General features: G+C 43.3%; 1 protein-coding gene across 1 annotated transcript in view; it reads right to left on the bottom strand.

The window, feature by feature from the left end:
• Positions 1–1,397: 1,397 nt before the first annotated feature.
• Positions 1,398–26,252, bottom strand: part of LOC306962733 (uncharacterized protein) — a 25,467-nt gene continuing 612 nt past the window's right edge. Inside the window, exons 2-7 of the mRNA XM_079555987.1 lie at positions 9,544–9,816; positions 8,189–8,272; positions 7,170–7,405; positions 6,067–6,456; positions 4,493–4,727; positions 1,398–3,375 (exon numbers count right to left, since the gene is read on the bottom strand). Of these exons, the coding sequence (XP_079412113.1) occupies positions 1,966–3,375; positions 4,493–4,727; positions 6,067–6,456; positions 7,170–7,405; positions 8,189–8,272; positions 9,544–9,816 (2,628 nt within the window). The 3' untranslated portion in view covers positions 1,398–1,965. The remainder of the gene's footprint in view (positions 3,376–4,492; positions 4,728–6,066; positions 6,457–7,169; positions 7,406–8,188; positions 8,273–9,543; positions 9,817–26,252) is intronic.

The following is a 26,252-nucleotide window of genomic DNA, read 5'->3' as shown; positions in this document are numbered from 1 at the left end:
ATCGGCTTTTGAACAGACTTGTGGTCAACACCTGGATGACTGAGAGCCTCAAAATAAAGGGCCTGATCTTGTGCTTCTAAAAACAGACTATAGTGCAACATTTTTCTCTTAGTAGGAGCGCACTTTGAGATCTTTCCGCTCCAGACTTAGTGCACTTGGAGAAACAACTGTGTTTTCCTCCAACCAGACTCCACGGCCGGGAAGGGGAGAGGGGCTGTGGGGGGTGAACATGTGCTTTTGTTTTCGTCTCCGTAACATATTTACTACCATGCGAGTGCCGACCCGCGCCACAGTGGGACCGGCTATAGGCGACATCTCTTTCTCTCAGGACACAAACATCGTTTAGGTCATGATGGGGTTAATAAAGTTATTACTTTGAGCTTATAAAGCTTAAACAAGGACACAAGGCAGCACGATGTAAACAAGGACATGAAGGTTAGGCTCCCATCAGTGCTGCTGGTAATAAACCACCTCAGTCAAACTCTTTTTTTCTCTCGCAAGTGGCGAAGGCGTATAGCGCAACAGATCTGCCACTCGGAGAATACCATATCGCTAGATGGTGGAGGTGAAGACCTTTTGCCAGGCCCTAAGCGTGTAAAGAGAGACAAGTACACATATCAAATGTTTATGATCAAAATGTTTAAGTGGACAAAGGTTCAGTTTCTTTGGGGCTGTTTTACTGACAATCATTGTTGCTGATTGTTCATAACAAAAGTTCATAAATTGATGAAAGAGTTTGTCATTTTGAGTCTCAGTGTCATTCAGCTGAACTGTGCACTAAACTCTCGTTATTGTTTTCAGTATTACTGTATGTGTGGAAAAAGCACCATGTCATTTGGTGTAACGCCGTAAGTCATCTGGTCTAACAGTAAATATTTCAAAAATATATTTTTGACCAGGTTACAAATATTAAAGAAGGAAAGCTAATATATTCTGAGAATGTACCTAATTCCTAGCCTGCGAACACCCATGCTGCACAACAGCCTGGGGAACATGGCCCAAATTTTCGCATGGATTTGGGACCAAACACAGAACGAGGAGGGACGGAAAGACGATAACGCGCTATTGGAAATACAGAAGCTCGTAGTTTGTTTACGTTTTACAAAAAATCTTTTTCAAGTTTATTTACGGATCCAACATGACAGCAGCGACTCCATATTTGGATCAAGCTTTAGACCGTGTCCTATATAGTTTAGCTGAAAGTTTACAGCAGGCACGTCATACGTCATGTGATACGATGATACGATGGCTGTGGCTACGTACATGATAGACATTCAGCCCAATAAACGACTATGAAAAATTGTAGCCACACCTCTCCTATACCAGAAAATGAATTGGTGGTCCCCAGACTAAAAATAACATGTGATCTTTTGTCCGGCGATAGCCAAGGCTACCTAATTCCAAGGAGTTTCACTGTTTTTGTATAAAAATCTGTGTCCAGTGTCGACCAATGAGATTGTCTTCAGACAAAAACTGAAATTGTTTTGTTTTTAGTGTTTGAAATGAGGTGGAGTTTATTAAAGATTTCTGATTACGTTCACATCAGTTGAAAATATATAGTTTACATTCAATTTATTCAAAATGTACAAAAAGCTAAGTTAGACCGAATGACATTTTTTACTGAATTAGAAATAGTAAAACGTCACTGACCCTCCCACCACTTTTCCCTTCTGGACATTCGGACACAGGACAAAATGGTGTGACCACTACAGAGTCGCTATAGGAGCAGTGTGGACAGAGACGCAGCCGGGACAGAGGCGGCTGTCAGTCTGGCTGGTGGACCGTAGTGGACCATAGTGGACCTTAGTGGACCTTTGTGGACCGTAGCGGACGTTAGCGGGCCGGCGAGCCCGCGGTTTGGTGCAGGTGCTGTACAGTAACGTGTCTCTGGGACAGACCTGGCGTTTCTATAAAAACAGTTTCCCCGAGTGGCCCTTGTGTGACAGCAGTGCATTGTGGGCGTGCTCAGACGGTGGTGACGGTGAGCAGTGCGCTGGGGCAGCTCAGCGCGTCTTCGTACGCGTCCAGGCGGCTGCCGTGCGTCAGTAGCTCCTCCACCGTGGTCCAGTCGTCCAACAGCTTCCTGTTCCTGAGGCGAGTGAGCTTCCTGTGGCTGAGCTCCAGCACCGTGTTGGCCCGCGGGTCCTGCTCCGCGGCGTTTCGCTCGCGCTCGCGACTGGACGAGCGGTCGCCGCGCGCCTGCTGCTGCTGCCGGAGCTCTCGTGCCAACAGGAAGTGCTCCTTCCTCTCGGTGCGGCTCCAGTATCGGCCAAGCAGCATGTCTGCGCTGGTCTCCTCATCTGTGCTCATGCCGCTGCGCTCGTCAGCCAACTGCGACGCACGGTCCCTCAGCATCTGGCTGCGCGACACGCGAGTCGCCGCCGTGGGCCGCGCTGCCAGCTTCGCGTTTGGACAGGTGTCCATTTGTGCTTTCTTCATGTCCCAGGCAACGCCCTCCAGAGGGCCATATGTCCCTCTGGAGGGCGGCGTGGGCCCGGCAGCTCCGCCCACAGCTCCGTACACGCCCCTGCAGCCCGACGCCGCTCCAGGGGGAGCGTCCAGTGTGCTGTAGGCGCCTCTGCTGCCTCCGCAGTGCTGCAGGCTGCGGCTCGCCGGTTTGGGCCACGTGTCGTTGGCTTCTCCGCTCTGACTAAACGAGCTGTTGTTGTTGCGGAAACGCTGGCGGTTGTTCTCCCTCCGCTCGTGCTCCTCTCTTTCCCGCCGCTCGTGCTCTTCTCTCTCACGCCGCTCGCGCTCCTCTCTTTCCCGTCGCTCATGCTCTTCTCTCTCACGTCGCTCGCGCTCCTCTCTTTCGCGGCGTTCGCGCTCCTCTCTTTCCCGCCGCTCACGTTCTTCTCTCTCGCGCCGCTCACGCTCCTCTCGTTCCCGCCGCTCACGTTCCTTACTCTCCTCTTTCGTCTGTCTCTCTCTCTCCTCCTTTTGCTCCTGCTCTTTCTGCCGTTTCTCCTTCTCCCGCTCGGCCTCCGACTGCTTCAGACGCCTCTGCTCAGCCTCCAACTTCTGCTCCAGCTCCAGATGGTTGAGCCTCTGCCTCTCCCTCTCCATGAGGCGCTGACGCTCGTGTTCCATTTGGTTCAGACGTTCCATCTCTCTCTCCATCTCCTTTTGCTTCAGCAGATGTTGCTCCCTCTCTCTCTCCATCACCAGGTTGTCGGGGATGGAGCGGCTGTGCTCGCTGCGCTCTCTCCAGTACTGTTCGTAGTTGGCGTTGGGGTCACAGCAGTGGCCGGCGGCCATGCTGCCGTGGTCATTATTGTGCATATGCTGTTCCAACATGGCTGCCGCGGCAGGGCACTGATGCAGGGTGTAGTAGGAAGGCGAGGCCGGGTGGCTGGCGCGGCGTCGGTACTCGGCCTACGGGGCAGAAAGAACAGCATTTTAGTGAGAGGAGGCTAAATAGGGGAATAACAGAGAAAAATAAATGTAGAGATATCAAGATGAAACTTCTGCTGTAGATTATAGAAAAATATAGCAAAAAATATAACAAAAATATAGACAAAAAATGTATTGCAAGTTTTCATTTTATGACAGAATAATAATAGGCATTAGATCCACAAGAATGGCAAAAATCTAAATAAAGGACAGATCCAGGTTTGAACGTGCGGCCTTGTTTTGTGACTTTTTGTGAGTTTAAAAGATTTGCTGCAGCTCGCTAGCAACAAAACATCATAAAATAAACATTGCAAAGGGGGAGTTTCTTTTTTTTTTTTTTTACACTACTGTAAAACGAAAATGGTTAGGAGAAAAAACATCAGTGCCAAAATATTTACTCAAGTAAGAGCCTTCTTTTACAGCAGTAATCCGGGAGCAGGGATTTTCAGACAGATTCAAATTGTACAAAAAGGGGCGACAGCAAGCTAGAGTAGAATCTGAGCAATATTTTCTACGGTATTATTTTGTTTTTCAGACAAACGTGAAGCTCCTGTTAGCTCCTGTTAGCGCTAGCCGCAGTTAGCCGCTAGCGGTTGTTGCACGGATTACATTAGGACAAAGTAGTTTTTGGTATAGAAATTGTCTCAATTGTCACAGACATTATTTTTCTCGTGTAGCATCAGAGCATGTCATGTGTCTCATGTTTGTCGGCGTTGGAATCCGTCTGTTGAACATTTGGTGCATGTCATGTCGGCACAGCCATCTTGAAACGATCTTTCTCTCGGGTGATTCTGTCCCGAGTTTCCGAGTAAGAACTACGGAGTTGCTGCGCTTTCCAGTTGAAGGGGGAAATTCCGACCTCCGAGATCAAGTGGAATGCCGCATAAACACGGAGGAAAACGTAGACACTTCCAAGTAATCTCTGGCCCGCTAGCAACAAAACTTCATAAAATAAACATTGTAAAGAGCGAGTTTGGTCTTTATTATAATCTTACATTAGAATTAAGTTGTGACCTAAGTACTGATTCATATTTGTTCCAGGTATTCTCGAATTGCCTAATGTCATACATTATTTGACATTGCAGTGTTTGAGCCGTACCTGCGGGGGGCGGTAGTGCAGCGTGCGGCTCCTCCTCAGTGGCTGCGGCGGCGGCTGGGGCGGGCCGTGGGGCAGCATCGCTCTCCGGTGGCTGGACGGGGTGCTGCAGGTGGACAGGACGGGCGCGTTGAGGCGTGACATCACAGAGTGGGCGGGGTTAAAGAGGGCGCCGCTGCTGGAGCTGTGGCGGTTCAGGCTCGGACGGTCGGATTTATTGAACTGCACCGAGGACACTCTGAGGGAGAGACGGGGGAGAGCGGCAGAGTGGTTAGCACTTAGCCAAACAGCCCACCACAGCTGAAGATAATATTCATAATCATTTATGTGAAAAGTGTTATACAAATAAACTTCCATTCCGTCATAAAAACAGAGAGACAGCAGAAAGCGGCGTTCGATCCTCACGACAGTTAAGTCGGCTAGTCCGTTAGCCTGCTTAATGTTTCTATTTCCCAACCCAGTTGCTCCATGATCCCACTCTACATCGTTCCATAAACTTTTGTAAAACTAAAATATTAACTTAATAAAGCCAAATAAACAAGCTAGTCAAGGCAACTTTGTTTTGTACACAAGGAAACTCAATGCGCCTTACAAAAGAAAATATGCAAAATTACACTAAGTTTAAGTTTAGGCAAAGCGCAGAAACATCAAAATGGGAAATACACAGTACACCTGGGCAGACGCTGGAATTATTTCTTGGGTAGGTGAGGGGTGCTCGCTCCATTTGGAGTATCGTCCAATGAGAATGCACGTGGCGTGACTTATGGCGTTAGAAATTCCCCTACGGCGATTAATAAAGTGCAAAAAAAAGGAAAAAATCTGGCATTTTTCCTATAGCCTCAAAAATCACAAGTGATGAGCCATCCAGATGTTTTCAGCGTGATAAATCCTTCATGAATGTCCAGAACTTTGGAGATGTGACTTTGGATCAGAATGAGCCTGTCTTTAAAAGTGTCTTTGAGCTAAAGACTAAATCAGATACAGTTCAGTTTGTGCTTTTTCTGGCTCAGATTCAGTGACAAACCTCCGCCGGTAATATGTTAATGATGAAGACATCTCACCATACTTTAGTATTCGCACCAATGTTTCACTCTTCTTATCCGTTTTCTGGCGGACTATAAACTTATCTATCACACGCAAGCAACAATAAAGCGAAAAAAAATCTTTTTTTTCTCTTCTTTGTTTTCCCTCTGGCAGCTTCGAACATGACCATATATGGGCGATTCCAGAGATGCCCTGTATCTATCATCTCCTTATTTCAAAGTAATCCGGATGTTTAGCTTGATGTACCAGCGCCCCCTAGTGGTCTTCCCTACAGTATTGGTGTCAGTGGAACATTATCTAGATATTAGGAGCTCCTCAAACAAATCAAACTTCAGTCTGTGACTGTCGAGGCAGTGGCCGAGCTCCAACAGAATATTCCTCAACTCTACTGTTTCCACGGCAACCGCCACCAACGCCACCTGCTGCCGACCAACGCCAATGAGGAAAAAAAGGCATCTGAAGGAGAACGGATCAGACCAGGATCATGGACAGACCGGGAGCTGCAGAAAAAATATTGGTACCACAAGTCTCACCTGAAGAGTCCCCTCTGTGGCAGCTCCAGGTCGGACTCGTGGCCGTGCTGCGGGCAGGGAGGCAGGCTCTCAGGGCCCGGCCGGTGGATGGGCAGGTTCTCCTGGTTCCCCCGGTGGAGGGGCAGGTTCTCCTGGTTCCCCCGGTGGAGGGGCAGGCTGTCAGGGTTCCCCCGGTGGAGGGGCAGGCTGTCAGGGTTCCCCCGGTGTATGGGCAGGCTCTCGGGTATGGCCTCCAGCAGGTGGCTCTTGGGGCAGCTGTCCCGCCGCTCCCGCCGCTCGCAGGGCTCATTCTGGAGCTGCAGCCGGGCGTTGTACAGACGCATCCTCTTCTCCAGGAGCCTCTGGAAGTGTCTGAACTCCCCCGTGCTCACGCTGTAGAAGCCCGAGTCACTGCGGCAGACGAGAGACGCTACACTCAGTAACAGGACAGATACTACTGCTCAAATAATACTCCAAGTAAAAGATGTTCCGTCAAATTATTAAAAGGGGAGACACTGCAGCATAACTCAATATTGTCAATGTCTAGGTTTTTTGCCAGTTTTGTCTAATATAAACTTTCACTTGGAAATAAGAAAAAAATCCCAAATCTTCAAAGGCCATTTTCTCAAAACGCATTTTTCTCACATTGCAACGAGAACATCCTTTCTACAGACTCACTATTTTCAAGGGTTTTTCATACATTTTTTTCACGAATAACTAGTTTATTCAAAAGTGGAGATGTTGTTAAAGAGTGGAACGGCCTTGAAGTTTAGTCACTTTGTCTGCACATGCATATATTTCTCCTGTCTTTAGCCGCTGCTGTCTCCCACACAGGAAATGACCATATTTGGATTACAGCATCATCTCGGTCACAGCCTTTCGTGCGACACCTGGATACCAAACATGTCAGTATTTGTGAATGAATAAGTGTGGGAAAGACCACGGAGCATCACAGCCCTGTTGGAGTTACTTCCTGGATAAATCTCCAGCTCAAAGCGACAAAACTTCAGAGAATAAACATCGCAGTTAAAACTAAGATGTTATGGTGAAAACTAGCTACAAATCTCCACTTTGACCACTCTCCTCTTGACCTAAACAGGACGAAGAGCTGCTGTGATTCTCACCTGAGCTCTGAGGAGATGAAGGACTCGGAGGAGGGGGAGCCTCCCAGGCCGGTGCAGCCGCCCGGAGTGAGCCCGGGGCGGGGCAGACACTCGTCCATTCCCCCCTCCTCAGTCTCCAGCCCTGACAGCTCCCCCTGGTGGACGGAGCCGTCTGTCCAGCCCAGACCGCTGTCCAGCTCGTGGTGCAGAGGGAGGTATCCCATTGGAGCGTCCAACAGGAAGTCGTCCTCATCCGGCTGGAACGGAGAGAGCAGTGAGCACTAGAACATCATCTGATCATTTATATAAAAATAAGATCTGACCACTTCCCATCTACTACTCCAAATCATGTGCAGCTAATTTCTCTATTTTTTCTATGCTAACACATGTTATTAGCCGCTACTTGGCTAACAACTAGAGACCACACTCATCTGTTTAGTAAATACATAACATCTGTAGCAGTTAGTTTACTATGAGCAAATTGAGAACATAATATTTGCCACTGTCGTTCGCATCTAAATAAGAACTAGAACCAACAACAACAAACGTAAACCGCTGCTAACCGCTAGCTGCGCAGACGACTGGATCTGCTGCAGACTGTGCACAGCCTCGAACTGTGGCGCCACACCGCGGTTTCCCTTCTCTTCACCTCCAGTTTTAGATCAGGGTTTCCATTCATTTTTATTTCATATCGGATTTATTCTTCTGTTTTCAAACCTAATATTTCTGTTCTTCAGTGTTTCATGTGTCAGTGTTTTATGGGTGTGGCCTGACAGTGTGAAGGCTTGGATCCCCCTGTTACAGCGCCCCCTGTGGTGGTGGTGGTGTTATAGTGTCCTCTAGAGGTGGCCAATATATTGTCTATAATAATAATGTGCTTTGTCGTCTGTTCAGGAAATTTTCTTTTTGAGCGACAAAGCAAATTCAAAGGTTTGCAGCACATTTTTACGTCATTTTCCAGTGGTTTGTAAAAATATCGCTTCATCATTGTTATCGAGAACGTCCCTGTGTCAGTGTTATAGCGCCCCCTGTGGTAGTACCTGGCTGGTGAACGCCGGCGCCTCCTGGGGGCCACAGCAGTCCAGGCAGCCCGGTTCCTTGGGGCCACGGTTTAGCTCCGGGTCCTGGACACATGAAAAGGCTTTAAAGTGACGTCACCCTCATACCAGAGAAAAATAGAAATCATAGAAATGCCTTTCGCTAAATACATTAAACAGGCTAATGCTAACAGTTCTAGGAAAAGTACATTTTAAAGGCTAATGCTAACGGCAATAGGAAAAACATTAAAAAGGCTAATGCTAGCGACTATAGGAAAATACATTTAAGGGGTTAATGCTAACGGCTATAGGAAAAAATACATTTAGCATGCTAATGCTAACAGCTATAGGAAAATATGTTGAACGGGCTACTGCTAATGGCTCTAGGAAAAATGTATTGTAAAGGATAATGCTATCAGCTATAGGAAAAAAATACATTGAAAAAGCTAATGCTAATGGCTATAGAAAAATACATGTAAAGGGCTAATGCTAACAACTATGGGGAAATACATTGAACAGAATGATGCTAATGGCTATAGAAAAAATACATTAATGGTCACGACTACACAAAAAATATATAGAGTTTGGGAAAATCCACAGTTACCATGGAGACCCACCATATTTGCAGCTGCTAGCATACAAACAATATTAGCTAAAAACAGTATTAAAAGTGGAAAAGAAAGCTGTGGAACAACTCCGTTAGCTACTGAGTTTTTGCTGGTAAATACATCTAACTCACTGTGGTGTCCAAGTGTTTTAATGTGATCAATAACTCCAGTATTTAAATTTGTAAAATCTCCATTATAATAGCTGCTAATCCCATGATGCTTAGCGATATGACATCATATTCCCAAATTCTATTCAACAGGCTAATGCTAACGGCTATAGGAAAAATACATTGGGCAGAATAATGCAAATGGCTATAGGAAAAATACATCACGCACAGACGGTGGCATTGTTGTGTACTTGTTATCATTGCTCAAGAAGTAAACAGAAAAAAAACAAGCGCTCCCTGTTACTGTTATCTTCTTGAGCAATGATTACGAGTACATAAAAATGCCACTGTCTATCAGTTGCCTTTCTTCTATATCCTGAGTTATTACATTATAGTACTGCATAATTCTACTTCAGTATTCAAAATGGCCGCCATAACAACAAAAGTCACATGACTGAATGGCATGTATAGGAAAATACATTGAAAAAGCTAATGCTAACGGCTATGGGGAAAATATATTGAAAAGCCCAGCTAATGCTAACAGCTATGGGAAAATACATTGAACCGGCTAGTGAACTTTAAATTTTAATGCTGCTTCTCTTTTTATTTCATGCTCAGACAGACACAAAGAGTGCGTCGCCACCTGCAGGCCGAGCTCCAGCGTGTCGCGGGGGGAGCTGCTCATGAAGGCGAAGCGCGGGTCGCAGTGCTCGGGAGGAACTGGCAGCTGCGAGTAAAATGAGCGCGGCAGGTTCAGGTGCTGCAGGCCCATGGGGAGGGGCTCCCAGGAGGAGGTGTGGTCAGCCTTCTGGCCCCGCCTCTGGCTCTTGATCTGCATGGTGATTGGGTGTTGCGCGGCAGCGAGGATCTGCAGAGCGTCTCGTTGGCTCAGGTGGGTCAGGCTCCGCCCATTTAACTGCACAGACAAAATAAAATATGAATACAAATAATAATAATTACTGCCACGTTTAAATGCGAGCTTTTATTTTGTGTCATGTTCTTTCCAAAGATTTGCTTTTGGATCTTTAGTTTTCGTATAAACTAGTTATTTATTGGAAAAATCTGTAAAAATGTAATTCTCATTTGGAGAAAACGGCCCTAAAGTTTAGTCCCTTTGTCTGCACATGCGCCCCGTGTATATTTTCTCCCGTCTTTAGCCACTGCTGTTTCCCGCAAAGGAAATGACCATATTTGGATTACAGCGTCATCTCAGTCACAGCCTTTCGTGCAACACGTGGATACCAAACATGCCTGTATTTGGGAATGAATGAGCGAAAGAAAGACCAGGGAGCCACACAGCCATGCTGGAGGACATTTTACAAACTGTTCCAAAACTTTAAAAAAAAAATCAAAATTTTGAAAAAGTACAGTTGTGGAAATGATTATAAGTGTGTAGTGATAATACTCGAGTACAGTCGCAGATGTGTAAGTGATAGTACTCGAGTACAGTCGCAGATGTGTAAGTGATAGTACTCGAGTACAGTCGCAGATGTGTTAGTGATACTCGAGTACAGTCACAGATGTGTTAGTGATACTCGAGTACAGTCACAGATGTGTTAGTGATAGTACTCGAGTACAGTCACAGATGTGTAAGTGATAGTACTCGAGTACAGTCACAGATGTGTTAGTGATAGTACTCGAGTACAGTCACAGATGTGTAAGTGATAGTACTCGAGTACAGTCACAGATGTGTTAGTGATAGTACTCGAGTACAGTCACAGATGTGTAAGTGATAGTACTCGAGTACAGTCGCAGATGTGTAAGTGATAATACTCGAGTACAGTCACAGATGTGTAAGTGATAGTACTCGAGTACAGTCACAGATGTGTAAGTGATAGTACTCGAGTACAGTCGCAGATGTGTAAGTAATTGTACTCGAGTACAGTCACAGATGTGTTAGTGATAGTACTCGAGTACAGTCGCAGATGTGTAAGTAATTGTACTCGAGTACAGTCACAGATGTGTTAGTGATACTCGAGTACAGTCACAGATGTGTAAGTGATAGTACTCGAGTACAGTCACAGATGTGTTAGTGATACTCGAGTACAGTCGCAGATGTGTAAGTGATAGTACTCGAGTACAGTCACAGATGTGTTAGTGATAGTACTCGAGTACAGTCACAAATGTGTTAGTGATACTCGAGTACAGTCACAGATGTGTAAGTGATAGTACTCGAGTACAGTCGCAGATGTGTAAGTGATACTCGAGTACAGTCACAGATGTGTAAGTGACAGTACTCAAGTACAGTCGCAGATGTGTAAGTGATAGTACTCAAGTACAGTCACAGATGTGTATGTGACAGTACTCAAGTACAGTCACAGATGTGTAAGTGATAGTACTCGAGTACAGTCGCAGATGTGTAAGTGATAGTACTCAAGTACAGTCACAGATGTGTAAGTGACAGTACTCGAGTACAGTCGCAGATGTGTTAGTGATAGTACTCGAGTACAGTCACAGATGTGTTAGTGATACTCGAGTACAGTCACAGATGTGTATGTGGTAGTACTCAAGTACAGTCACAGATGTGTTAGTGATACTCGAGTACAGTCACAGATGTGTTAGTGATAGTACTCGAGTACAGTCACAGATGTGTTAGTGATACTCGAGTACAGTCACAGATGTGTAAGTGACAGTACTCGAGTACAGTCGCAGATGTGTAAGTGATACCCGAGTACAGTCACAGATGTGTTAGTGATACTCGAGTACAGTCACAGATGTGTTAGTGATACTCGAGTACAGTCACAGATGTGTTAGTGATACTCGAGTACAGTCACAGATGTGTAAGTGATAGTACTCGAGTACAGTCACAGATGTGTAAGTGACAGTACTCGAGTACAGTCGCAGATGTGTTAGTGATAGTACTCGAGTACAGTCACAGATGTGTTAGTGATACTCGAGTACAGTCACAGATGTGTTAGTGATAGTACTCGAGTACAGTCGCAGATGTGTAAGTGATAGTACTCGAGTACAGTCACAGATGTGTAAGTGATAGTACTCGAGTACAGTCGCAGATGTGTTAGTGATACTCGAGTACAGTCACAGATGTGTTAGTGATAGTACTCGAGTACAGTCACAGATGTGTTAGTGATACTCGAGTACAGTCACAGATGTGTTAGTGATAGTACTCAAGTACAGTCACAGATGTGTTAGTGATACTCGAGTACAGTCACAGATGTGTTAGTGATAGTACTCGAGTACAGTCGCAGATGTGTAAGTGATAGTACTCGAGTACAGTCACAGATGTGTAAGTGATAGTACTCGAGTACAGTCGCAGATGTGTTAGTGATACTCGAGTACAGTCGCAGATGTGTTAGTGATACTCGAGTACAGTCGCAGATGTGTTAGTGATAGTACTCTAGTACAGTCACAGATGTGTAAGTGATAGTACTCGAGTACAGTCACAGATGTGTTAGTGATACTCGAGTACAGTCGCAGATGTGTTAGTGATACTCGAGTACAGTCACAGATGTGTTAGTGATAGTACTCGAGTACAGTCGCAGATGTGTTAGTGATACTCGAGTACAGTCGCAAATGTGTTAGTGATACTCGAGTACAGTCACAGATGTGTTAGTGATAGTACTCGAGTACAGTCACAGATGTGTTAGTGATACTCGAGTACAGTCGCAGATGTGTTAGTGATACTCGAGTACAGTCGCAGATGTGTTAGTGATAGTACTCGAGTACAGTCACAGATGTGTAAGTGATAGTACTCGAGTACAGTCACAGATGTGTTAGTGATACTCGAGTACAGTCGCAGATGTGTTAGTGATACTCGAGTACAGTCACAGATGTGTTAGTGATAGTACTCGAGTACAGTCACAGATGTGTTAGTGATACTCGAGTACAGTCGCAGATGTGTTAGTGATACTCGAGTACAGTCGCAGATGTGTTAGTGATAGTACTCGAGTACAGTCACAGATGTGTAAGTGATAGTACTCGAGTACAGTCACAGATGTGTTAGTGATACTCGAGTACAGTCGCAGATGTGTTAGTGATACTCGAGTACAGTCACAGATGTGTTAGTGATAGTACTCGAGTACAGTCACAGATGTGTTAGTGATACTCGAGTACAGTCACAGATGTGTAAGTGATAGTACTCGAGTACAGTCACAGATGTGTTAGTGATAGTACTCGAGTACAGTCACAAATGTGTTAGTGATACTCGAGTACAGTCACAGATGTGTAAGTGATACTCGAGTACAGTCGCAGATGTGTAAGTGATACTCGAGTACAGTCACAGATGTGTAAGTGACAGTACTCAAGTACAGTCGCAGATGTGTAAGTGATAGTACTCAAGTACAGTCACAGATGTGTATGTGACAGTACTCAAGTACAGTCACAGATGTGTAAGTGATAGTACTCGAGTACAGTCGCAGATGTGTAAGTGATAGTACTCAAGTACAGTCACAGATGTGTAAGTGACAGTACTCGAGTACAGTCGCAGATGTGTTAGTGATAGTACTCGAGTACAGTCACAGATGTGTTAGTGATACTCGAGTACAGTCACAGATGTGTATGTGGTAGTACTCAAGTACAGTCACAGATGTGTTAGTGATACTCGAGTACAGTCACAGATGTGTTAGTGATAGTACTCGAGTACAGTCACAGATGTGTTAGTGATACTCGAGTACAGTCACAGATGTGTAAGTGACAGTACTCGAGTACAGTCGCAGATGTGTAAGTGATACTCGAGTACAGTCACAGATGTGTTAGTGATACTCGAGTACAGTCACAGATGTGTTAGTGATACTCGAGTACAGTCACAGATGTGTTAGTGATACTCGAGTACAGTCACAGATGTGTAAGTGATAGTACTCGAGTACAGTCACAGATGTGTAAGTGACAGTACTCGAGTACAGTCGCAGATGTGTTAGTGATAGTACTCGAGTACAGTCACAGATGTGTTAGTGATACTCGAGTACAGTCACAGATGTGTTAGTGATAGTACTCGAGTACAGTCGCAGATGTGTAAGTGATAGTACTCGAGTACAGTCACAGATGTGTAAGTGATAGTACTCGAGTACAGTCGCAGATGTGTTAGTGATACTCGAGTACAGTCACAGATGTGTTAGTGATAGTACTCGAGTACAGTCACAGATGTGTTAGTGATAGTACTCGAGTACAGTCGCAGATGTGTTAGTGATACTCGAGTACAGTCACAGATGTGTTAGTGATAGTACTCGAGTACAGTCACAGATGTGTTAGTGATACTCGAGTACAGTCACAGATGTGTTAGTGATAGTACTCAAGTACAGTCACAGATGTGTTAGTGATACTCGAGTACAGTCACAGATGTGTTAGTGATAGTACTCGAGTACAGTCGCAGATGTGTAAGTGATAGTACTCGAGTACAGTCACAGATGTGTAAGTGATAGTACTCGAGTACAGTCGCAGATGTGTTAGTGATACTCGAGTACAGTCGCAGATGTGTTAGTGATACTCGAGTACAGTCGCAGATGTGTTAGTGATAGTACTCTAGTACAGTCACAGATGTGTAAGTGATAGTACTCGAGTACAGTCACAGATGTGTTAGTGATACTCGAGTACAGTCGCAGATGTGTTAGTGATACTCGAGTACAGTCACAGATGTGTTAGTGATAGTACTCGAGTACAGTCGCAGATGTGTTAGTGATACTCGAGTACAGTCGCAAATGTGTTAGTGATACTCGAGTACAGTCACAGATGTGTTAGTGATAGTACTCGAGTACAGTCACAGATGTGTTAGTGATACTCGAGTACAGTCGCAGATGTGTTAGTGATACTCGAGTACAGTCGCAGATGTGTTAGTGATAGTACTCGAGTACAGTCACAGATGTGTAAGTGATAGTACTCGAGTACAGTCACAGATGTGTTAGTGATACTCGAGTACAGTCGCAGATGTGTTAGTGATACTCGAGTACAGTCACAGATGTGTTAGTGATAGTACTCGAGTACAGTCACAGATGTGTTAGTGATACTCGAGTACAGTCGCAGATGTGTTAGTGATACTCGAGTACAGTCGCAGATGTGTTAGTGATAGTACTCGAGTACAGTCACAGATGTGTAAGTGATAGTACTCGAGTACAGTCACAGATGTGTTAGTGATACTCGAGTACAGTCGCAGATGTGTTAGTGATACTCGAGTACAGTCACAGATGTGTTAGTGATAGTACTCGAGTACAGTCACAGATGTGTTAGTGATACTCGAGTACAGTCACAGATGTGTAAGTGATAGTACTCGAGTACAGTCACAGATGTGTTAGTGATACTCGAGTACAGTCACAGATGTGTTAGTGATAGTACTCGAGTACAGTCACAAATGTGTTAGTGATACTCGAGTACAGTCACAGATGTGTAAGTGATACTCGAGTACAGTCGCAGATGTGTAAGTGATACTCGAGTACAGTCACAGATGTGTAAGTGACAGTACTCAAGTACAGTCGCAGATGTGTAAGTGATAGTACTCAAGTACAGTCACAGATGTGTATGTGACAGTACTCAAGTACAGTCACAGATGTGTAAGTGATAGTACTCGAGTACAGTCGCAGATGTGTAAGTGATAGTACTCAAGTACAGTCACAGATGTGTAAGTGACAGTACTCGAGTACAGTCGCAGATGTGTTAGTGATAGTACTCGAGTACAGTCACAGATGTGTTAGTGATACTCGAGTACAGTCGCAGATGTGTAAGTGATACTCGAGTACAGTCACAGATGTGTTAGTGATACTCGAGTACAGTCACAGATGTGTTAGTGATACTCGAGTACAGTCACAGATGTGTTAGTGATACTCGAGTACAGTCACAGATGTGTAAGTGATAGTACTCGAGTACAGTCACAGATGTGTAAGTGACAGTACTCGAGTACAGTCGCAGATGTGTTAGTGATAGTACTCGAGTACAGTCACAGATGTGTTAGTGATACTCGAGTACAGTCACAGATGTGTTAGTGATAGTACTCGAGTACAGTCGCAGATGTGTAAGTGATAGTACTCGAGTACAGTCACAGATGTGTAAGTGATAGTACTCGAGTACAGTCGCAGATGTGTTAGTGATACTCGAGTACAGTCACAGATGTGTTAGTGATAGTACTCGAGTACAGTCACAGATGTGTTAGTGATACTCGAGTACAGTCACAGATGTGTTAGTGATAGTACTCAAGTACAGTCACAGATGTGTTAGTGATACTCGAGTACAGTCACAGATGTGTTAGTGATAGTACTCGAGTACAGTCGCAGATGTGTAAGTGATAGTACTCGAGTACAGTCACAGATGTGTAAGTGATAGTACTCGAGTACAGTCGCAGATGTGTTAGTGATACTCGAGTACAGTCGCAGATGTGTTAGTGATACTCGAGTACAGTCACAGATGTGTTAGTGATAGTACTCGAGTACAGTCGCAGATGTGTTAGTGATACTCGAGTACAGTCGCAGATGTGTAAGTGATAGTACTCGAGTACAGTCACAGATGTGTTAGTGATAGTACTCGAGTACAGTCACAGATGTGTTAGTGATACTCGAGTACAGTCGCAGATGTGTTAGTGATACTCGAGTACAGTCGCAGATGTGTTAGTGATAGTACTCGAGTACAGTCACAGATGTGTAAGTGATAGTACTCGAGTACAGTCACAGATGTGTTAGTGATACTCGAGTACAGTCGCAGATGTGTTAGTGATACTCGAGTACAGTCACAGATGTGTTAGTGATAGTACTCGAGTACAGTCACAGATGTGTTAGTGATACTCGAGTACAGTCGCAGATGTGTTAGTGATACTCGAGTACAGTCGCAGATGTGTTAGTGATAGTACTCGAGTACAGTCACAGATGTGTAAGTGATAGTACTCGAGTACAGTCACAGATGTGTTAGTGATACTCGAGTACAGTCGCAGATGTGTTAGTGATACTCGAGTACAGTCACAGATGTGTTAGTGATAGTACTCGAGTACAGTCACAGATGTGTTAGTGATACTCGAGTACAGTCACAGATGTGTTAGTGATACTCGAGTACAGTCACAGATGTGTTAGTGATACTCGAGTACAGTCGCAGATGTGTTAGTGATAGTACTCGAGTACAGTCACAGATGTGTAAGTGATAGTACTCGAGTACAGTCACAGATGTGTTAGTGATAGTACTCGAGTACAGTCACAGATGTGTTAGTGATACTCGAGTACAGTCGCAGATGTGTTAGTGATAGTACTCGAGTACAGTCACAGATGTGTAAGTGATAGTACTCGAGTACAGTCACAGATGTGTAAGTGATAGTACTCGAGTACAGTCACAGATGTGTAAGTGCAGAGTGTGAGGAGGAAGTGTCGGCGCAGAGCTGTTTTTAGCGTCTGCAGGCGGCGGCCATCTTGTGCTTTCTTTCTGACGCGGAGAAACTGTGAGTCCCCCACCGTTACATAACACACTCCCACGTGCACCAGCCTGACGTGCACCAGCCTGACGTGCACCAGCTTCATGTGCACGCTGACAACCTGTACTCTCCTGTTTCAAGTACATGAATGAAGTGTGCAAAGATTAAGGCGATTAGGGCGAGACGCTGCAGGCTCAAGTGCTCTCTTTTTCCCTCCCATTTTGGTCGAGTTTGGTTTCTAACAAAAACAAATCTTCACAATGACATATTTCATTATTTCACACATTCAATGTTTCTTGAATCTGTGATTTATTCGGTATATGGTCTTTTCAATTCCAGACTTCTCACTTTCCAGCCTCGGACTGAACAACATTTTGAAGGTTTTAATATCTACTTCTACTCTGATTTATGAAGTTTTCACTTTCATAAAAAGGCAACCTTAAAGAGTAACTAATCCCCAGTTTATTTTCTAACTAATATACTAAATAAATGGGTGTCTCATAATACACTTGAAGGTCATTATTTGTACAGTGTTTAATGGTTTAAATCTGAACTTTGTTGCGCCCTCTGCAGGTTAATGTGTTGTACTACAGGTTATTTTTAATCGGCCATTGTGATTTGCTCTGAAGATTTAGTTTGGTGTGTGGGTATAAAAGCCGCCCAGTTGGAACAGCGAGCGAGCGAGCATAAAATACAGTTAACCTCTGAACCGAGTACATTTTGTACAGCTTGGCTTTACCCAAATCTAAAAGCAAAAAGTGGCAACTAAATGTGCTGGAAAAGCAACAATGACACAATTAAAAAGCGTCAAAAAAGCAACAAGAATGTCATGAACGAGCGACAAAAATGTGATGAAAAGTTAGAAGTAAAAAAAAGTTACGATGGGTTTTCTAGGTCTTAGCTTTCAAATGAGACGTCACACTGGCCTATTGGCTATAAGCTCCAGTCGAGGCACTTTTAGATTGGGGTTAGGGAGGCAGAGATACCACTTTATCTAAAACTGATACGAGTACGAGTACTTTGATTTAAGTACAAGGCATTTTCTTCAACAGACTTTTGAAGTGAATAGACAGTTTATAGACTGACTTTTTCACTGCAGATTAGTGGGGAATTAGTTCATTTACTCATTTACATTTCCTTCAGTAAAGTAGGCTACACTTTTAAGAGAAGTTATATCAGAATTGAACAAAGTCATTATTTATTTTTTTCATTCAATACATCAAAGACACAACAGCTCATGTCCAAAAGCTCCCCAATGCCTGTGCTTTATTCATTTATCTATTTTTATTCAACAATAGCATTGAAATGTTACTTATATTTGATGGTTTTGCTGCAGCTCATTTTCGCTCAATATGGTCATGCTCTATCTCTTTATTTTGAATTTTCTCAGTACTTTTTAGTCAAGATTTTAGATTTGGGTAAAACTGGAAAAAATGGGGGTTAAGAGTTAAAGAATCCTGGCCCCAAGGAGAAGACCTATAGGACATGTTTTAGTTGTAAAAATAACTCCACAGAAAGGTGGGAATCAAACCTGGGACCACTGATTTAGCCTTTGAACACTCACTTGTATCTAAAGTCAAATCTCCATGAAGAGTCTAATGCTAACAGCTATAGGAAAAACACATTGAGCTAAAGCTAATGCTAACGGACTCTGACAATTTCCCCGGACTCGTCGACTCGCTAACTGTCCGTAAACGTTAGGAACGAACGCCGCAGGACACGCCGATGGAAACGCCGCTGGAAACGCCGATGGACACGCCATTTATTCATTCATTCATATGTCTTATTTTCAAGGGGGCCCTTTCAATCATTGATAGAAAATAACAAGACATGGCAATACACGACAACACAACACATGTAAAAAGAAAGACAGCGCAGAAACAAACTCAACAAAAAAAAAACATTCACAGTATGCTCCCCCATAAGATCCACCACCTCCCCAAATTATACAATAAATGACGTAAGAGACTCTGCTCTAACAGGTAAGTCTTTCCTAACAATAATGAGCAGACCCTCCTCAGTGAGAGGATTTGTAAGCTGCTGTGGACGTTAGCATTAGCCTCATTAGCATTAGCTGCATTAGCATTAGCCACGTTGCTATTAGTCGCATTAGCCATGTTAGCATTAGCTGTGTTAGTGTTAGCCGTGGTAGCCGCGTTAGCCACGTTAGCATTAGCTGTGAGTGTTCGTCGTGTTAGCTGCATTAGCATAAGCCGCGTTAGCTGTTAACATGACATTACAGCATTCTAATGAGCCTACGATTTGCATCATTACAAGCAGAGATTAAAAACTTGTACATGGTGTCTTTAATGTGAAAATAGTGCCTGTCTACATAAATGTAAAGATAGAAGGTTATTCTAGTCCGTGGGTGCTTTATGACAAAATGCTCTCTGCCCAATTTCCCGGTGAATTCTTGGGGTGGCAAAAAATGGATGTAAGAGTCGTGTGGGACAGGCTGATGTGTGTCTGACAAGGGATTGTTGAAGATAATGAATACAATTGAAAATAAACATATACCAGTGATACACTCTTCTTTCTTTAGGTAGGAGCAAGTTCAATATGTCATAGAGCGTGCAGTGACGTGTCATAAATGGATACCTTAAAGCAAATATGGAATTCAATGAGAGATCGAGAGCTTTGAGAGACATAGCTCTGGATGTGTGGTAAACAATATCAGCATAATCAATAAGTAAGAGGAGCTGCTGCCCAATACGCTGTCTACCAAATGTGAAGCAGTCGGTATAACTGACACAAGCATTGTTTAACTTTCCGTGGATTTCCGTGTTTGGATAACTTTCAGCAACGGAATTATCCTCTAAATTTTACATTCAGCAGACCAAGGTTCAAAGAAATCATCATAAAACTCAGCGTCCAGTGTTTGCTTTGGTGTCACAGGCTTCCATTAAACACTGCAACCGTCGCTCCGTTTGAAAGACCATCACAAAGAAGCCGAAGAATGCAACGAAAAACAGCAGCAACACGTGAGCATAGATGCTAAATGAGTCTTTCTTCAAGACAAACCTTTAAATATCGTCAGGCCTGAATATTTGGAGCCTCAGCATCAGTGATGTGATGTTACTTCAGTATAATGTCATTTAGTACGTTTATAATTATATCTACTGGAGAAACGTTGGCATGTTATTAGCTAACTGTTGTATAGAGTTCGGGAATGTGATGTCATATCGCTAAGCATTATGGGATTAGCAGCAATTGTAAACTAATGGAGATTTTAAAAGTTAAAATACTGGAGTTATTGTGCACTATGGTGCATTAGATGTATTTACCAGCTGTAACTCAGCAGCTAACGGAGTTGTTCCACGGCTATTTTGTCCACTTTTTATACCGATACTAGCTAATGTTAGTCAATGGAAATGCATGCTAACAGCTGCAAAGATGGCGGATCTCCATGGTAACTGTAGAATTTCCCGAACTCTATACACCGAAGGTCCCAGTTACCAGTCGCATAAACGCAGCATTAATGCCTCCTGTTTGTTTTTTGGCTGTTGAGGATTTACTCCAGTGTTTCTCAAACGTTCCTGCTCCCGATTACAGCTGTTAGACTCGATTCTGACGCTGCTCAGGTACGTCTTTCCAAACAATAATGAGCAGACCCTCCTCAGTGAGAGGATTTATAAGCTGCTGTGGACGTTAGCATTAGCTGCATTAGCTGCATTAGCTGCATTAGCTGCATTAGCTGCATTAGCTGCATTAGCTGCATTAGCATTACCCACGTTACCATTAGCCACGTTAGCGTTGGCTGTGTTAGCGTTAGCTGTGTTAGCGTTAGCAGCATTAGCATAAGCTGCGTTAGCATTAGCCATGCTAGCATCAGCGAATGAGCAAGTTGCCTATTTATTTATTATGAATCATGACTGCACTAGAGAGCTGGTAAGGCCTTAGCGTGACCCAATATGATAAACAGATGCTTTTGCTCTCGTCCCAGCCATGTCCCAACTTCTGGCCGTTCACACTTGTTTGAGGCGAGCTGCGCATGCACAAAGTGACCCAACATGTTCTTCCGGAAATGAGGAATTCTAAAGCATTTCTCATTTCTGTGACAGTGACGGTGACAAGTTGTGAAATGTGCCGATAAATTTGTCTGAGGAAATGTGATGCAACAATTTGTAATGGTTTAAAACACAAGTGACATTTTAATTTAGTGGTTTTTTCCTCTTTCATTGTTTGTATTAAAAAATCAGTTTAAATAAATGTTAGGAAAATAAGGTGCAGCTTCACAAGTTTAGTTTATTAGTTTATTTGAGCAGCATAATAAAAACAGACAACAAATATTTTCAACAGGAAAAGGAGTGAATTTGCTGACCACTACTACTTGGGTTAATTATTAGAGTAAAAGTAACTGAGTACCTCCTGGGTCAGTCACTGTGGCACAAACAAGGTGGGGGAGTGGGGGGGGGGGGGGCATGTGCTTTTGTTTTGGTCGTGATAACACAATTACGTTTGAGCGAGTGCCGACCCGCGTCCCAGCGGGACCGGTAGTAGCTAAATCTCTTTCTCTTGAACAGTGTTTACCTCATGATGGGGAAGTTCAAAAGGTTTGAGTTTGACCTGTGAGAGCCTATAAAGGGCAGATGACACATTAGACAACATTTATGCTAAAACAAAGTTAACACAATTATATTTCATTTTCTAAAAGTTTTGCCCAGCTTTCTTTAGTTTGACCATTTTTGTGATGCTCATTGTTTCTCTTCCTTATTACACTCCGACAGGAAGTGACCAAGATGAAGGACAACCAAGAGCTGACCAGTGCAGGACACCACGCTCCAAAACAGGACAATCCCAGGGGGCGCTGCACCCTTTCAGAGGAGTTTCCCCGACCTCTGAAAACATGCTGCTCGGGACTAACATCTGATCTACATTTATCTCCACGTTAGTCGCTCCTACAGGCTCCCGTTCAACCACATTTGGAAGATTTTTACAGATCTGACACATTTATCGAGCTTTGAACCACAGAAAAAAGGAGAAATGTTTTCACCAATAACTAGTTAATCCAAAAACTAAAGATCCAAAATCCCTCTGAGCAAGCCAGTAGGGATTCTATTTCTGGAGTTTTTGTGTTTGTTGTTATTTTTGGTCCGCTGTTTTATGTTAGGTTTTGGGTATAAGGGCAATATGTGAAATATGCTTCAATATGAAAATATGCTTAATGTCAAGGCTCCAGGGCTGACCTCCTATATTTTAGACATTTTAGACAAATGCTTGCAAAGAAGTGCATGCTGGGAGTTGTCAGGTGAATCCGTCTTGCCCCTCGTCGTCAGTGCAGTTTGTAAATCTTCTAGTTTCCATTGAAAGGATTTACAATGTTTGGCCTTTTTGGGGCTTCTATTCTCACTCCACACTTCTGTAACTCCGTGTTGAGTTTTACCGTTTCATTCACTAAATCTACAGTGGGATCATTTGGTTGGTTCTGAAAAGTTTATTTGTGTTGCAGTCGCGAGAGGAACTTCATTAACGGAACGCACATTTGAAGATTGTTTTAGTAATTTTCCAAAAGTTCCATCAAATTGTAATTGACAAGATTAAAGTGAGTGCTATGAGGTGTTGGCTTGAATTCGGCAGAAACAAGATACAACTATTGTCCTCGATTCGTAGCTTATACTGTTTTAGTTCAAGAAAAGGGCTTATTGTTTTGCTCATCACCTTGACTATTGTATTAAATATGACTGTTTTGTTGTTTTTTAGAGGGCCGGTCTTGACTCAAAAATCCCGGGCTGATTTTTTCTGCCAGTGATGATTGGTCTCTCACTGTCCGCCCTGATGAAGACCTCATCGGTCCAAACACGTCGGTGTCCCTCGATGATAAAGGATTTTTACTCATAAGTCGGTTGTGTCTCGGACCTCCGTTTTCCTTTTGAAATGATGCTTTTTGCATACAGATCACAGCGCTCACTCGCCCTCTCACCTGGCTCTGAACATTATTTACATTTTGTCGCTCTCTGATATTGTGGTCATTTTGGGGCAGGGACGATGCACCAAGTATCACGCATTTTTTATTTCAACAAACGGCCATATTTTACCCCAAATGAAAGCTGAATATCCAAAATGAAATATAAATCAGTCTGAAAAACGTGAACGGCAGAAGTGTTTTAAAAGTCTGGCTCTTGTTTAAACCAATCAGCACCAAATCAGGATTTAACAAAACTATCTTTAACCTCTTAGAGCTCTAAAGCCTCCTGATGGGGCTCCTGGGTGGTCCGGGCATTTGGATTAAAGGGAGCCCAACCTTCTGATTGTACATGTGAACTGACTTTCTTCAGATTTAGACTTAAAGGGATATTTCAGGATTTTTGACATTCCTAGTTATCCAGAGTGTTGCTGGTACCTGGAGATATTTTTTTTTGTAATTCATGCAGTTCTTATATTTGAAGAGTTTCGTGGTGCTAGGCTAGTGTTTGGCTAGCGCATTTCTATGGTATCAGTTAGCTTGCATTAAAAACCATATAAACCATATAAATGTCTCAATAGAGTAATTTTTGGAATATAACTGACCTTGCATTACATGAATGATCGCATTTTGAGGGACTATTTTCTAGCAGATCACTCCGCCGCTGCGTAGCTTATACAACCACGAAGCTGATGCTGCTCAAATATAAGGTATTTTAAATGCAAAATGGTTCAAATGACTCTATGGACACAGACATTTATATGGTTAGTCTGGTGTTATAAGTGATTTGCCTCAGGTGCTCTGTGGAGCGGGTCAGACTGTTTTTAATGCAGGCTAGCTGATACCATTGAAATGCGCTAGCCTTGCATTAGCCTAGCACCACGCAACTCTTCAAATATAAGAACTGCTTGAATTACAAAAAAAAATATCTCCAGAAAATCAGCAACACTCTGGATAACTAGGAAATGAGGCCCTATGTCAAAAATCCTGAAATATCCCTTTAAGGCAGACACCATGAGTGACAGTCACATGACGCTAAATACATTGTGTTCTTGGTTTTCAGTAAAAAGGCTGAGGCCTCATTGCTCTTCAGTTTGTCGGGTGAAGAAGGAAGTCATGGAGATTGAAATTCAAGTATTTCTTAGAAACGAGCAAGTGTGAAAAAGCATTTATGCATAATCACTCTCAACCAAAACCTTGTAGATTGTAGCTAAAGTAGAGTCATATTTGTCCCAGCTCCTCTGAGTCGTGGTGCAGCAGGACTGATGTGGACAGATGTTTCAGAGGAAGCTCATGAGGTTACCATAGGAACAATTTTCTCCAAAGTAAATTAGATCTACCACAGTCCTGTCCACATCTGTCACAGTCCACCATGACCCACGACTCAGAGGAACTGGGACACACATGACCAAATATATTAGGGAAGCACCAAGACCACTTTTTCTAAAACCGATACGAGTACGAGTACTTTGATTTAAGTACTTGCTGATACCGAATACCGATACGAGTAGAAGGCATTTTCTTCAACAGACTTAAAAATGTTAAAATGTATTTTCCTCCCCCTACATGTTCCAGCAATGTCCTAGTGCCGTCATGCACGTGCTTTATGTAGAAGCTGCAGCTACACATATAACCTGAGGTGGCAGTAGTGAGTATTACATAGCAAACTTGCATCTAGCCCCTTTAAGCAAAGTAGGCGACACTTTTAAGAGAAGTTATATCAGAATTGATAAGATGCCATGTTATTTATTTATTTTATTTTAAATCTTTTATTACACTGTCCATAATAGACAGAACAGTTCCTCAATGCCTGTGCTTTATTGTATTTTTTTTTAATAATAGTATTGAGATGGTTACTTATTACGGCTCTCTTTTCGCCTTTACTACAGCTCTGTGTGGATTTTCTCGTGTGTTTATAGGAATTTATCCAGTAGCTACAGCATTTTTATGGTTTTGCTGCAGCTCATTTTTGCTCAATATAAACATACTGTATGTCTTTAATTTGGATTTTCTGAGGGCCTTTTAGTCACTGGGTTAGTTTTCCAGATGAATAAACCCCTGGGCATAAAACGGCGTAAGAATCGGCAGAACTGTTAGCCGCGAGTTAGCGGCTAGTTAGCGACATTAGCCTGTATCTTGTAAACGCTGCAGCACAAACAGCATGTAGCTCTGGTTAAATCCAGCACAGACTCTGATTTCGGGAGTGTCGTCTGTAATAAAGTCAGCTCTATGTGGAATATTGGATTTACACTAAACAATCCTCCAGTTTGTTGTTATTTTCTCTACTCAGCGGAGAGCTGCGCCAAGTGGTGTCGGCAGAAGTATGCACAAGGATGTTGTATCGGCCCGATACCCGAGCCTGGCATCGGTATCGGTGCATCCCTAAAATATATACATATTTCAACCTTAATTCGCATTGACCATGTTTTTTTAATATTCAGTTATAATTTCACATGTATAAAGTTCTGTCTAAAGCAGAATCTCCATGACTTCCTTCTTCACCTGTCGCTCGGTGACAGATTGAAGGGCGGATGTCACTCATGGTGTCGGACCTGAAGTGTAACTCTGAAGGAAGTCGATTCACATTTACACTTTAGAAAGTCGGAATAGCACCCCCTTGTGTCACATCGCATCCAAAGCTTCCCAAACTGTGGGGGTAGGATATTGACATTATATTTGTATACATTTCTGACATTGAATTTGATGTTTTTTTTGACTGAAAACAACTTATTTTAGTGAAATTAAACCAAACATCTATGTAATTACATTTACAGAAGAGGATCCCAAGTTGTTGGTTGAGTTATTTTGGGGGTCGCGGCCTGAAAGGTTTGGGAACCCCTGCAACCCCTGAGGAACATTTGTATTCTTTTTTTCTATAAAAAGTTTGGCGATACGTAGTTCCCGATACGTTTCATGACAGAGAAGTCTGGCAAAATATGGCGTACATTTTTACACATAGAAACACAAAAATGACAGAAAACAACACATTTAATAATCTACAGCAAATGATCAGCCCTGAATCTTTTTCCCTGTTCATCTGCAGCGTCTTGTTTTCTGTATTTTTTTTGTTTTTCATGACATTCAAGGCCTTTTTTTTCCCCCCCGGTTTGTTTGCAGA

This window comes from Gobius niger (assembly GCF_951799975.1).
Source record: "Gobius niger genome assembly, chromosome: 5".
Lineage (NCBI taxonomy): Eukaryota > Metazoa > Chordata > Actinopteri > Gobiiformes > Gobiidae > Gobius > Gobius niger.
The sequence above is the reverse complement of the archived record's forward strand: the minus strand, read 5'-3'. Positions and strand labels throughout refer to the sequence as shown.